The sequence below is a fragment of the Penicillium crustosum genome (assembly GCF_028827405.1).
Source record: "Penicillium crustosum strain IBT 35664 chromosome Unknown utg000002l_segment0_segment0, whole genome shotgun sequence".
NCBI classification, from domain to species: domain Eukaryota; kingdom Fungi; phylum Ascomycota; class Eurotiomycetes; order Eurotiales; family Aspergillaceae; genus Penicillium; species Penicillium crustosum.
In genome coordinates, this window is record NW_026623123.1 from 4,431,312 (window position 1) to 4,444,694 (window position 13,383).

The window sequence follows — 13,383 nt, forward strand, 5'->3', positions numbered from 1 at the left end:
CTGGGGTCAGGTACAACACTCGGCTGACCATACACTGGGCTGCTTTTACCAATGTGTTCATAGTAATAGATTAATTCATATATTATTTCGTATAAAAGCTTCAAGTGCCGAGATGGACATATGCTTACCTTTTCTTGGCTTCTCATTTGGAAACTTAACCCTTAATCTCCAGTGTCCACCCACCCACTTCTATGTGGTATCATTTAGAATAACTACATAGATTCATCAAGTATTCCGGTCGACTATCTAAATACACTTATACATATGGACGGAGTACTCCGTATACTGCATAGCATATAGATTTAAGGTTGGATTAAAGTTTGTGTTATGCCTGTTTGTCTCAAGCCTAGCTAAAACTAGGCCTTTTTTAGTTCATGAATGGCAACTGCAGCCCCTCTAAGGTTCTTAGTTGCTAATTTAGTTACGATCAAACAAAGGAGGAAGGAAAACAAACCTAAGCTCCTTCCCGAATCACGCAGCTCCTGCATCCACCGCCCCCACTGGTATTAGTGCAAGTTTAGATAAACGAAGGAGATAAAGGTGGATTGATGGATTACTGAAAGTGATGAATGGCGATGGGGTCATACATGTGTGTAGAGTCGCATGACGATATGGTGCAAAGAAGCAGGTATAGCGTTGATGAACTATACAACGTGACCGTTATTTGGGGGTTGAGATATGCATTTTCAACGATGCTGTCCACAATATAGATAGAATAAATGAGAGTAGACATATAACGTGAGGGGCCAATGGGCATGACCATACTACGCTGTGGAAGTGTCGGTTTTATCGGTCTATTTGCGAAGAATCAATCGGGCCGGATGCAGTTACTTTGTAGACACTACAGATTTCATTAGATGCCGATAAAGCTATCGCCCGAGTCACCTAAACTGCCCAGGTGGGGTCCGCGGCAAAGCTGCAACCGACGCTACGACGGTTATAGATATTGCCGACAGAGAGGGCGGCTAGCAGCAGCGGGAGGGGCATGAGCATGAGGGCTAGGGTGGACTTGGTATACATTTCATGATAGAAAACCAAGATGTGAATTAATATGAAGGGGGCTGAGCAACTAGATTGAGTCCTTTTGTCGGTTCCTCTGTTGTATTCTCTATCTCGTCCGGCATAAGCGCCTTGGCCATATTCCGGTTCCGGCCTTTCGTTTCGCCTGGTATAAAGCATCCCGAGCGTGCTAGATGGTGGCTCAGTTCAATCCGTGGGAGCAAGGTGAAAGGGAAAATAATGTGTATTAGGCTTTACTAAATTATTCTCGAGTTCCCCCCTCTACATGATTGGACAACAGAAGACAGTGAAATGCGCGCATGTGCTTGGATCGCGAAATTGCACCCGATATAACCCACAACGGTCTCATAACGTTCTCATAGACCGTTATAAGAAACCCGTTAAAAATTAAACACCGTAGACCTGGTAGGGCTAGATCATGGGTTTCGAGGCTTGGCGATTAAAGTTGGGGGCGGGTCGGGCCTTTCCTTTCGATCCTCTCACCGAGACCAGTCTGTGCCTAGAATGGAGAAACTGCGTAACAATTCGAGGGAGGGATCGGAATAGTAAAGATATCCCTGATCCTGGACTGGGTAAAACTGCCTCAGATGCAGTCTTTGCCCATAAGTTCCGGTAAGTCATGTAGCCCGCCAGGTGCTTTCCACAAAGCGCCATCTGACTACCCCGACTACCCCCGCCCACCCTCCTTTGGCATCTGATCATGTTACCCTTCATTTTCACAAGTTTCTACACAGCCCCCAATCTATACCCAGATACTCGATACTCTAGGGCCTCAGGATGTGATATCACATTAGGTAAGGATCGGCCATGGGTGCCCGAGCTGCAGCCCCAGCCAGTTCAACCCTCCCGAAAGTGTTCAGTCGGTTAACACCTTAGAGTTCTTGTATGCTCGACACACGAGAATTCTTATACTAGATCATATACGTCTATCCACTTTACAATATGATTTCGCTCCTAGATCTACCTGTTGAGATCGTGCTGCTTATAATCGACTCCCTGTTCTCCGAATTCGCCGCAACTGAATCGAGCAACAATGATGTTTCTATCGCAACCCAAAAAGACTTAAATTCGCTTTCACAAACGAACAAATGGCTATATGAACAGTTGGAAACCCGCTTGTACAAGTTCAATGCACAATATTGTGGCCAAACATCATTGGCATTCGGCGCCTTTAAAGGCTATGACACTGTCGTTCAAAGGTCTCTGGCAGTAGACTCGTCAGATATAATGAGAGATTTGAGGTTTCCAACACGAGATTGTCAAATCTTCCATTCTCCACTTTGCTGGGCAGTTCAGGGGGGTCATGTCTCTATGATCAATACACTTCTTCAATCTGGCGCTGATATTCATGGGGAATGTGCCCACCATCGCTGTGATGCACAGCTTCTTGGCCAGGCCGCAAGGAATGGCCATTTGAATATGATGAAAGACCTCGTACGAAGAGGTCTCCGTCCAGAGATTATGTGGGAAACCACTTTCGCTAATTTGATAAATGACGAGCCATCACGCAAAGCCACTCTCCGTCTGGCTGCTGAAGGTGGCCATATCCCATGCGTGGATTACACTCTTGCTACGGGAGAGTATGAGAATCTCACTTGCAAACAATACATGCACAAAATAGCGCTGATTGTGCCTGCCATAGTGGCAAACGGTCATATAGAGTGTGCCCTGTTTTTGCTGAGTCGCAGTGGTATTCTTGAGAGAACTGGTTTCTGTAACTGTGGCGGCAAGCCTGCTAGGTCTCTAGCTTCCGATCTTCCCAAACTGGCTATGGCACTGGAGGATCCACACACCATGGAGAAGTATGGCCCTATGCTTCTTTACCTAGGGGCTGCTACTGGTTGCTCACCCTTGGTTGAAGAGATGGTTCGATTGGGTGTTCATGTTGATACAAGATTTCGCGGGGGCAACACGCCGCTCTGTCTTGCAGTAATAGAAGCTCGAGCACCCGAAGAAGTAAAGAAGCTGTTGGAGCTAGGCGCCGGAATCAACGTGGGGAACTCGCAGAATCAGACACCACTCTATCTTGCAACTCTACTCCGGCTCAAGCGAGTTATGAAGATCCTCCTGGATGAAGGTGCCGATACTGAAGCACACGGGACTCGATCCAGGATTGCTCAAACACCACTTTGCCTCGCTGTTGCCGACTTTGGCGTTCCCGTATCGAATATAAACTACTCGAGACGCTCTAGCCGCTCTCCTAGCAACGAGATTGTGTCATTGTTGTTGGAGAATGGTGCTAACCCCAACTATGCCGATCCAGAGTTTGGAATCACCCCTCTCTGGCTTGCTGTTCGGGGACACAGTATGCTTCGGCCGTTTAGTAGGGATGATCTTGTGCGGTTACTTCTCGAGAAGGGCGCAGATCCGAAACTAGCATCGCGAAATCAGTCAATCTTGTTCTGGGCTATATCACACTGCCACTACAATACTATCAAGATACTTCTTGACTGCGGTGCCAATCCTAATGACTATGCGTGCAATTTCGATGGCTCAAAAACCCACCACTCAGGGAAACCGCTCTCACCTCTGGCGAAGGCTATGAAGCTGAAACATTATGAAATGGCTGAGCTTTTGCTTGATCACGGGGCAGATCCTCTTGCTTCACATTGGAAGAAGGAAACATCAATGCTTCATGCGACCAGATCAATGAACTGCTCATTCATCGAAAAGATGATTGCCACGGGCCTAGATGTGAATGAGTCCGTGATGGGCCAGACACCTCTCCATATGGCTGTCTGGCAAGGCAACGTTGAAGTGGCGGAACTACTGCTTCGTCGGGGAGCAAATCCGAATCTCACTGTTGGGGGAACCTCATGCTATTCATCAAAGTCAATTTTGTGGTGGGCTTTCTATAGTTCCTATCCAAGTAGTGCAGCTATGGTAGAGCTGCTATGTGCGTATGGTGCCAGGGAGCTATATGATACTAATGTTTACATGGATGGACACCCACGGAAATTTGTTCCTCCAGTCTCGGGATACCTATAATATGACAGAGGATGCATGTTTCTAATGGTTTCCCTTGCGGATCATAATAGCCCATAAGGTAGCTCTGCTATAGCCTGGCAGCCGATTCGGCTGTGGCCCAAACACATCAACCAAAGACATGTACCATATCTAGCTCTAAGGGTAGGTGCGATGCGAATACATAGGGATAAAACAAACATAAAACAATACCGATCTTTTGCTCGTTATTCTTGGCTCAATGACTATTACATTGTTATCTTGACAGGTAAAAGAAACAAGAGAAAGAAAAAAAAATTAATGAAACCATGAATAGGAGAAAGCGGCACGCAGCTCGTTCTCTGCCGACATTGGGTCAGGTTTGAGCCAAGAAAAGCCCCCTGGTGACACGCGGAGGGTAACGTAAAGAACATGAAATGAAATAAGATGAGCACCAGGGGAGAACGTGCACGCCAGGGGTAATATTTTTTACACAGAAAGACCGCAAACACCGTCGTTGTTCGAGATTTACTCGGGCTTCTTGCCGACCATGAGGTACATGGGGGTGAAGAGGTTCTTCTGAGCACCTTCGACAAGACAGTCAGCAGCCAGGGCCAGGCTGTCGGCGGTCTTCTGGGAACCCTTGGGGAAAAGACCGATGGACTCGCCGGCACCGACGAAGCGGTGGGCAAGGCCACGGCCCCACCAGGTCATGCGAGCAATAGTGAAGAAGTCCCAGGGCGAACCCATGTGCTTGAAGGAGCCCGCCAGCGGGTAGTACCAGGGGATAGGGTCGGGGCGAGCAGCGAGATCCTCGTGGTGCTTGAGCTCAAATCCAGCGTTCTTCATAGCCTCGAGACCCTCGGAGATACGGACCATGTTAGAGATACCGTCACCCTGCTCAATACCGAGACGGATGCGACGGTGCTCGGCATCATCGTTGTTATAATCGTCGGTCATAAGCCACTCGTACACAGCGAAGGTACCACCGGGCTTTAGGACACGGAAAATCTCGCTGTAAACACCAACCAGCTCGGGGGCGTGAACGGTGGCTTCAATAGCGTACACGGCATCAAAACTGTTATCGGGGAAGCTCATCTGCATGAAATCGCCCTTAACGAAGGCCATCTTGTCCGAGAGACCTTGCTTGTGCGCGTAGTGGGTAGCGCGGTCGATCTGGTAGTCGTTGTTGTTCAGACCGGTGACGTGAGCACCGGTGAACTTGACCATCTCGCGGGCAGGACCACCGACACCACAGCCAACATCCAGAACCTTCATATTCTCCGTAATACCAGCCTGGAGGGCAAGGTAGTGCTCGTGGCGGGCAATGGCCTGGTGGAAAGGCTCACCGTAGGCGAAGCGGCAGAAGTGGAAGGAAGAACCCCATCCGTACTCGTAGAAGTCGGTGGCCAGGTTGTAGTAGCTGTAAAGAATCATCAGTATAAGGAGCGTCAATGGGGGTTGTTTCTGAACATACTGTCGGGTCAAGGTAGCATATTCAGCCTTGCGGGCCTATCACGCAGGAATTGTTAGTGATAGGAATCAATTGTGTTGGATGCGCAGTGCCATACCTCACGGATCTCGGGTGTCTCATCAGCGGCATTTTGGTTGTCCCAGTGCTTGAAGTACTCGTCGATGGCGGCCTTCTGGGCGGCGGCGTCCTTTCCGCGCATGGCAGCGAGGCCACCCTGAGCCTTGGCAGACTTGCCGTGCAGAGCTTTGTTGAAGGCGGCATCACGCGCCTTATCCTCACGTTCCAATGCAGAGGGAGCCATGGTGAAGAAGCGAGTCGTAAGTATTAAAAAGGGGTAGATTGTAAAAGAGTCAAACAGGTGTCAATTTCCAAGATTTTCCAAGAAAGAAAGACAAGGTGAACCGAGACTGGAAATATCACAAGAGAAGCGAAGCAAGAGAGTACAATTGAAGGGAATGGATAGCGACTTGGAGAAGTAAAAGAAAGGGGAAATAAATAAGAGTCGAATCCCAAGCAACTTTTTGGCAATCCAAAGTGGAGAGCCAATCAGGGGGTTCCTCCGAACGACTAGACCGAGCTTTGTCCTCTGGGGGGTGCAATTTGGGGAGTGGCCACACTCTTTTTTTCTCGCGGGACACCACCTTCCGGCCTGTGGCTGAGTCGGACACTGGCCACCCGGTGGAAAAAAAGGTGACCTGAGGGATCATGTTCACGTGACTCACTAGCCACACTGTGCCACACGCCACTTTCCATCGATCTTGATAATCCAATCTTGGAAGCTCTCACTTCTGGGATTAACTAACCACATACCATCCGAGATGCCTCCTCAAATTAAGCATGACTTGAACCGATCCGGTTGGGAGTCGACAGACTTCCCCTCTGTTTGTGAGAACTGTCTTCCCGAAAATCCCTACGTGCAGATGATCAAGGAAGATCATGGCGCAGAATGCAAGATTGTGAGTCTCTTTTTTTGGACTCCCTCGAAGCTAGTTCATGATCACTAACTAACTAACGACTTAGTGTACGCGCCCTTTCACTATATTCCGATGGAAGGCCGATCGGACCTCCCGCCAAAAGCGATCCATCATCTGCCTCACATGCGCGCGCCTGAAGAACTGCTGTCAATGCTGCATGCTAGATTTGTCGTTCGGTCTTCCCCTTGCCGTCCGTGATGCCGCTCTCAAAATGGTCGCCCCAGGACCGGAAAGCTCCATCAATCGCGAGTATTATGCGCAGAACAACGAGAAGGAAATCGAAGAGGGACGCGGTGCCATCGAAGAATATGAGAAGACAGACGACAAGGCCCGGGAACTTTTGCGACGCCTTGCAAACAGCGAACCATATTACCGCAAGCCCCGGCGAATCGAAGCATCTGCCGAGGAAGAGAAAGTAGAGGAAGATACGGCGACGGATCAACCACGGACAAACAGCCGCTATGGAAATGGGCCTGGTCCAGTTCGCACTAGTGAAAGCCGTGTCGGAAACCGCCTTCCAGGCCGGGGAGGACGAGGCGGTGGTCGTGGTGGTCGCCCATTCCCCAGTACCACTCAGTTGCCGCCCTCGGCTGCGGATATTCTTCCCCCTGCGGATCCCAACGTTACTTCCTTGTTCATCACAGGCGTGGAAGATGATCTCCCCGAACATGCACTCCGCACATTTTTCAGCAAATTCGGCCAGCTCCGGTCACTTATTTGCTCCCACCGCTCTCACTGTGCTTTCATCAACTACGTCAACCGTGCGGACGCCGAAACCGCCGCAAACCACTGCCAAGGCAAGGCCATCATCCAGGGCTGCCCTCTTCGTGTTCGCTGGGGAAAGCCGAAGCCATTGGATAACCTGGACCGTGAAGAGAGAATGCAAAATGCTCGCGAGGGTCGCCAGACGGTGGGATCTGTTGGCAAGGGCAAGCAAGCAGACCGACGAGCTATAACCTCTGCGGGTGAGGGTGCTGGCCAGGAGAAAGCCCAGCCTCATGTTGTTGCACCGCCGCCTGGATCGGGTGAGGTCCAGTACGCCAGCATGAATGGCGATTGAACAAAATCTGTACGGAGATACCATTAAATCAAATCGAGGTTGCATGTAACTTAGGGTTCGGAGCGGGCGTTATCAAGGATTGGGTTATTCTATGCAGATCTATGTACTTCAATCGAAAATACCCCGAAGACGCCAATTAATAAAAGAGTCGGGTATCTTATAATACATGTCCGGTCACTGCCGTAGCTTATTTTACTGTCATGTGCTGTCAGTTCGACATAGGTTCACAGACTGGCTTCGACGTTATTGTCAGCGTCGTTTTTGGACTTTGAGTGGACTCGGAGAGTGCGCCCAGATTCAACTGAGCATCGTAGTAGGTAAAACAATATCCCATCATGACGAGCAAGCCTTGTGAATCTTCACATCCTTATCACCAACTTTGATAGAGTCGTTGTCACCGCGTTCGATCTGGTCGTGGATATTGAGTTCTATAGAAACAATCGGTCGTTAGTAAACAGTTTGTACGAGCACTACGACGCCCAAGCCATGGAGTGGAATTGCGAGATTCATGAAACACATACCCCACTTAGCAGCTTCATCTCCCTGGTCTCTCGAGCCTTGGACGATGTTGTGGCGCAGGATGTTCGCAACCTCGATCGCATGGTTGATTTGCATTCCGGTATCGACGGCCGGGCGACGGTTCTTTTCGAAGTTCTGGCGCGCTTCTTGGCGTGCAGCAAGGAGGACTGGGAGATCGTCTATAACGGAGGTCAGTATGAATGAAACAGATGCCTCGGTGGCGGGTGTGTTTGTCAAACGAACTGTGGAAGACAACCCGGGTAGACCGGAGAAGTTGCCGATAGGCACTCTTAGCGGCAGCAGCAGTGGAGGTGGTCATAGTGAAAAGCGGAATGTGAATATCACAGAGAAGTATAAACGTGAGTGTATGAAGGAACAGGTCGAGAAGCACAGGTTGCAAATCGTCACCGCGGATGATCGGCACGGACAAGGAGATTAGATGAGGTTATAGGCAGTACAGCAGGTGCGATGTGGGAGTTACAATTGCCTGAACAAGAATGCAGATCAACCAGACCAGAAAATTTGAATGTACAAGTCAACAGAAGAAGTAAGGCCTGGCGCCATCGCCAATCTCGATACTCCAGACCATATGTCCTGTGATTGGCCGGAGGGGCGGATATTGGGGGCAGAAAAAAAGGTATGCAAAAAATTCCATCGCGGGACCCAACGCTCTCCACACACAACTTGGTACCATCACCAATACCATTATACAATGGCTGCTGCTCAAGTTGTTGACATTTCCCTCCCTACCTTGCCTCAGGGCTGGGCTGGTGAGAAGGATTTCAAGATTGTCGGTGCTCTGTCCGGTGCCTCCAAGCGCAACGTGGAGCCCGTTGGCCCGCACTTCCTGGCTCACGCTCGCCGAGTAAGTTCTCCAAATTCACGAAACTTTCTGTTTGAGTCAAAATTAATCGCCTTTTAGTCCCGTCACAACCGTACCTTCTCCGAGGATGAGCGCCTCCAGGCCCAGAACAACGTCAAGAAGACTGAGACTGAGGAGGATGATGATATCTCTGAAGATGAGGACCCCATGATGCTTGCCCGTGAGGCCAAGGACTGGAAGGTCAGTAATATCATATCTATCTTGGTTGGTTATTTTCTAACTCCTAGCAGGGCCAGGATCACTACGCCGTTTTGGGTTTGAAAAAGTACCGCTGGCGCGCAACCCCCGAGCAGATCAAGCGGGCTCACCGCAAGAAGGTCCTGCGTCACCACCCTGACAAGAAGGCCGCCCAGGGTAACACCGACGAGAACGACAGCTTCTTCAAGTGTATCCAGAAGGCCACCGATCTGCTTCTCGACCCCACTCGTCGTCGCCAGTTCGATTCCGTGGATGAGAACGCTGACGTTGAGCCCCCCACTAAGAAGCTCACTGGTAGCAAGTTCTACAAGGCCTGGGGCCCTGTTTTCGTTGCCGAGGGCCGCTTCTCCAACAAGCAGCCTGTGCCCACACTCGGAGACGAGAACAGCACCCAGGAGCACGTCGAGACTTTCTACAACTTCTGGTACAACGTTGACAGCTGGAGGACTTTCGAGTACCTCGATGAGGATGTGCCTGATGATGGAGAGAGCCGTGACCAGAAGCGTCATGTCGAGAAGAAGAACGCCAACGCCCGCCGCAAGCGCAAGACTGAGGACACCGTCCGTCTGCGTGAGCTCGTTGACGAGTGTCTCGCTTCCGATGAGCGTATTAAGAAGTTCCGCCAGCAGGCTCGTGCCGGTAAGGACGCTAAGCGCCTTGCCAAGGAGGAGGAGATGCGCCGTCTCAAGGAGGAGAAGGAGAATGCTAAGGCCGCTGAGGAGCAGCGCAAGAAGGACGCCGAGGAGGCCGCCAAGGCTGAACGTGAGAAGAACAAGAAGGCCAAGGAGGCTGCTAAGAACGCTTCCAAGAAGAACAAGCGTATCCTCAAGGGTTCCGTCAAAGAGGTCAACTACTTCGCCGCCGGTGAGCCCACTGCCGCTGATATCGACGGTGTCCTCACCGATGTCGACCTCATCATGGGCAAGATTGATGTCGATGAGCTCGCCGCTCTGGCTGAGAAGCTCACCATCGCCGGCACTGATGGCGCTGCCGTCAAGACTGCTTGGTCTGGTGAGGCTCAGCGCCTTGTTGATGCTGGCAAGCTGAAGGCTGGCGAGGCCAAGGTCTTCGTTTAAATATTCTTGTCTACCAGATAGATGAGGGGTAGCCTATATACCTAGGCTTTCCTGATCATGACTATTCACGCCACATAGAGTAGAAAAATACATGGTGCTCTTATCTCAACGCAGTGTAGCATCTATCATTCGTAATTATTGTCTTGCTCCACATGGTCCTCCTCGATCCCGCGCTCTCCACCTAGCAGAACCGTTGGCTTTGAGACTACGGACTGTGTCCAAATTCCAAAGTTACTATATTCAGCCAACTGCATATTCGACCACTCCCAGGCACGTGATTGGTCGTGGATCGAGTATCGCCTCGCTTTCTGATAATCTGTTTCCAGGCTCATGTTCCCAGTGACGGGTCTCAAACAGGCCGTCTACGTGGACGTGATGGACGTCTCTGGCGAGGGTTAGTATGTTTAAAAGTGAACACAGATGATTTTATCATATTAATTAGTGGAGGTACTTAGAGCGACAGGAACCCAGTCTTCGGAAGATTATACGAGTCGCCGAGAACAGGTTGCTTAAATATGGACGCTCCCAAAATATAGAGCTTGAAGCCGAGAATATGCGCTATATTGCCGAAAACACGACCATCCCGATTCCCCGTGTTCACGAGATCCAAATCCACGGTGGTGGCGTTAAATCTATCTTAATGGACTATATCGAAGGTCAAACGCTGCAGGATGCTTGGTCTAGCATGATTCCATCACAAAAAGTGTCTGTCGCACAGGAACTCCACGGATATATACAGCAACTACGGGGACTAAAGTACGAACAGTCCGGAGCTTTCAGTCATAAAAATATATATACTCGACATTCAATCCACCTCGATGAGTACCTATTTTCGAGATTGACCACCGCAGTCCCAGATTCCGTGCGAAATACTACAGCCATTAAACAGCCGGAGGATAACATGGTTTTCACGCACGGTGATCTGGCACCGAGAAATATACTGGTTGACGATCATGGCCATGTCACTGCAGTGTTGGATTGGGAGCTTGCAGGCTGGCAGCCTGAATGGTGTGAAACTGTGAGAGCGTATACGTTTTGCAACGATATTCCTGGCTGGACTGCCTATCTATCGGCTGTTTTTCCGCCAGATCATGCCACGGAGTATATGGCTGTGGCATTTGCTAGACATATGACACGATGAATTTGATGCAATATATGTATCTAAGCAAAGTCTATTTTGGAAGCTATCATATCATTCCCCTCTCACCTCCGGTAGTCTATACTCCCACCGGAAACAGGCCTATTCTGGAAAGAGACGCGAAGAAGGACTGAGAACAGACCCCAAAATGGGGGTGAGGCTGAAGTAACCCGAGGATGGCTCAGGCATCCTTCTGTGATAAAGAAGAGCTAGGAATTATTACGAAAATCACCGATTGTGGTCATACTGCTTTGGTCTGTATGTACATCGAGGATGAGTCCAGTGATTAGTCCTTAATCCCCCAGGACACATGTTACTCCTAGCTTTCAATATATTCCGAGATAATGTAATCCTAACCCCCCCGGCAAAGAATATGCCAACCGCGGCCCAATTTCCAAGAGTTTCATGATTATTGCCTAGGCTTCATGATTATTGATCGAGCCTGTATACCCAGCTGAAAAGCCGAGGCGTGGACTGACATATAAGTCATCAACATATCTCAGCAAGTAACGAAGTAAACTGCAATCCAGTTCATCCCCAACGACCACAATGATTTTTGACCCAGACACTATCGACATTCCCAAGTCTTACGAGGCTCTTCCATTGACCGATGTCAAAGTTTCCCACCACCCGGCTGGGGCTGCTGAAGCTACCCCTGTTGTTGTGGTGACACTGAACCGACCGGAAAAGCACAATTCATTCACTCTTGAGATGATGCATGTGTTTGAGAAGATATACCCTATGTTTGATGTCGATGAACGCGTCAAAGTTGTGGTGCTTACCGGTGCTGGCAAAATGTTTTGTGCTGGTGCAGATCTTGAGCGAGGGTTCAGTGGAATGGAGAAGGAAAGAAACAGGGATCACCGTGATAGGTAAGATAACGAAGTTTCAGCTGAGAGGTTATGTACCAGCTCCGCTAATGCCGATATCAATAGCGGTGGCCGTCTCGCCTTAGCCATTCACCGCTGTCGCAAGCCTACTATAGCCGCTATGCAGGGCTCCGCTGTTGGCTTGGGTATGACGATGTCTCTGCCGGCTGCCATACGTATTGGCTGCCAGAAATCTAAGTACGGGTTTGTCTTCCCACGACGGGGTCTGACGATGGAATCAAGCTCTTCATTCTTTCTCCCGCGGTTGATTGGCTACTCCAATGCTCTTTACTTGCTTACAACTGGCGGAATCTTCCCGCCCACATCGCCGCATTTTGGGACGTTGTTCCAGGAGACATACCCTGATCCAAACCAGGTAGTCGCACGTGCATTGGAGCTTGCCACGGAAATTGCGGAGAATGTTAGCCCCATGGCCTCATATCTTTCGCGAGAACTCATGTGGCGGAACCCAGGGAGCGCCGAAGAGACTCACCTAGTTGACTCGGCGGTGTTATACCATATGTTTAGTGGGAGGTATGCTTTCTTCAACTCGTTTCATCAAGCATTCTTCGAAAAATTCACAAGACAAGAAGCAATACTGACCATGTTATAGGGACTCAAAGGAAGGCATCAAAGCATTCTTCGAGAAACGAAAACCAAATTTCAATGCAACTCTTGAGGGTGATGCACCGCCCAGCTTTCCTTGGTGGTCTGATGTTGATATCGGGAGACGCCCGAAGGGAAGCAAGTCGAAACTGTAGGCAAGGGAGACTGCTGTTTACCAGCCCAGAATGTGCACGCATAGGTACGGGGGACAGACCTTGAGGAGTAAGATAGTGTAACTAGCCTGAAATATGACAGTGAGTATTCTTGGCACAGCCATGCAAGAAACGAAGAGATCTCCACATAATAGTAAACCGAAGTGAATATTCGTCCTGGTGTGCCTTTAGAAATACCCTCTGGCTGAATCTCATGGATACAGAGCGAATGTATCCCGAGAAATCAAGCGGGTCCGGGATGCGTCGGAACTCTTTTTAGCCGCATTCCCTCTAAGATAAAGTTGAAACTGAATCTATGCAACAGCCCCTCATTTATGGTCTCCATAATTTCTAGCTCCATCTAGCTCCACTTGTGGAACTCAACATCATCTCATATTTCAAGTTCTACGAAACTATACCACTTCGTAGACGTCAAACTGCTTGGGGCCACATCAGACAAAGGTGGTGGCC

At 49.7% G+C, this 13,383-nt stretch overlaps 7 protein-coding genes across 7 annotated transcripts; 5 read left to right on the forward strand and 2 right to left on the reverse strand.

Annotated features, from left to right (window-relative positions):
• Positions 1 to 1,962: 1,962 nt before the first annotated feature.
• N7487_005196 (uncharacterized protein) lies at positions 1,963 to 4,008 on the forward strand (the record flags this gene model as incomplete). The annotated part of the gene is made up of 1 exon (XM_056872943.1): positions 1,963 to 4,008. The coding sequence occupies one exon, from the start codon at positions 1,963 to 1,965 to the stop codon at positions 4,006 to 4,008; it is 2,046 nt and encodes a 681-aa protein (XP_056730663.1).
• A 483-nt stretch (positions 4,009 to 4,491) lies between these two features.
• Positions 4,492 to 5,738, reverse strand: erg6 (sterol 24-C-methyltransferase; the record flags this gene model as incomplete). Its single annotated transcript, XM_056872944.1, has 3 exons — positions 4,492 to 5,386; positions 5,441 to 5,475; positions 5,535 to 5,738. 3 exons carry the CDS (start codon positions 5,736 to 5,738, stop codon positions 4,492 to 4,494), a joined length of 1,134 nt encoding a protein of 377 aa, XP_056730664.1.
• Positions 5,739 to 6,255: 517 nt separating this feature from the next.
• slt11 (Pre-mRNA-splicing factor ECM2) lies at positions 6,256 to 7,471 on the forward strand (the record flags this gene model as incomplete). Its single annotated transcript, XM_056872945.1, has 2 exons — positions 6,256 to 6,393; positions 6,458 to 7,471. The coding sequence occupies 2 exons, from the start codon at positions 6,256 to 6,258 to the stop codon at positions 7,469 to 7,471; spliced, it is 1,152 nt and encodes a 383-aa protein (XP_056730665.1).
• A 333-nt stretch (positions 7,472 to 7,804) lies between these two features.
• On the reverse strand, positions 7,805 to 8,309 carry N7487_005199 (LYR motif-containing protein; the record flags this gene model as incomplete). The annotated part of the gene is made up of 3 exons (XM_056872946.1): positions 7,805 to 7,899; positions 7,993 to 8,169; positions 8,234 to 8,309. 3 exons carry the CDS (start codon positions 8,307 to 8,309, stop codon positions 7,805 to 7,807), a joined length of 348 nt encoding a protein of 115 aa, XP_056730666.1.
• Positions 8,310 to 8,631: 322 nt separating this feature from the next.
• N7487_005200 (putative ribosome associated DnaJ chaperone Zuotin) lies at positions 8,632 to 10,147 on the forward strand (the record flags this gene model as incomplete). The annotated part of the gene is made up of 3 exons (XM_056872947.1): positions 8,632 to 8,855; positions 8,913 to 9,053; positions 9,104 to 10,147. The coding sequence occupies exons 1-3, from the start codon at positions 8,703 to 8,705 to the stop codon at positions 10,145 to 10,147; spliced, it is 1,338 nt and encodes a 445-aa protein (XP_056730667.1). The 5' UTR covers positions 8,632 to 8,702.
• A 330-nt stretch (positions 10,148 to 10,477) lies between these two features.
• Positions 10,478 to 11,288, forward strand: N7487_005201 (aminoglycoside phosphotransferase family protein; the record flags this gene model as incomplete). The annotated part of the gene is made up of 2 exons (XM_056872948.1): positions 10,478 to 10,541; positions 10,603 to 11,288. 2 exons carry the CDS (start codon positions 10,478 to 10,480, stop codon positions 11,286 to 11,288), a joined length of 750 nt encoding a protein of 249 aa, XP_056730668.1.
• A 546-nt stretch (positions 11,289 to 11,834) lies between these two features.
• Positions 11,835 to 12,915, forward strand: N7487_005202 (uncharacterized protein; the record flags this gene model as incomplete). Its single annotated transcript, XM_056872949.1, has 3 exons — positions 11,835 to 12,157; positions 12,221 to 12,688; positions 12,768 to 12,915. 3 exons carry the CDS (start codon positions 11,835 to 11,837, stop codon positions 12,913 to 12,915), a joined length of 939 nt encoding a protein of 312 aa, XP_056730669.1.
• Between the last annotated feature and the right edge of the window lie 468 nt (positions 12,916 to 13,383).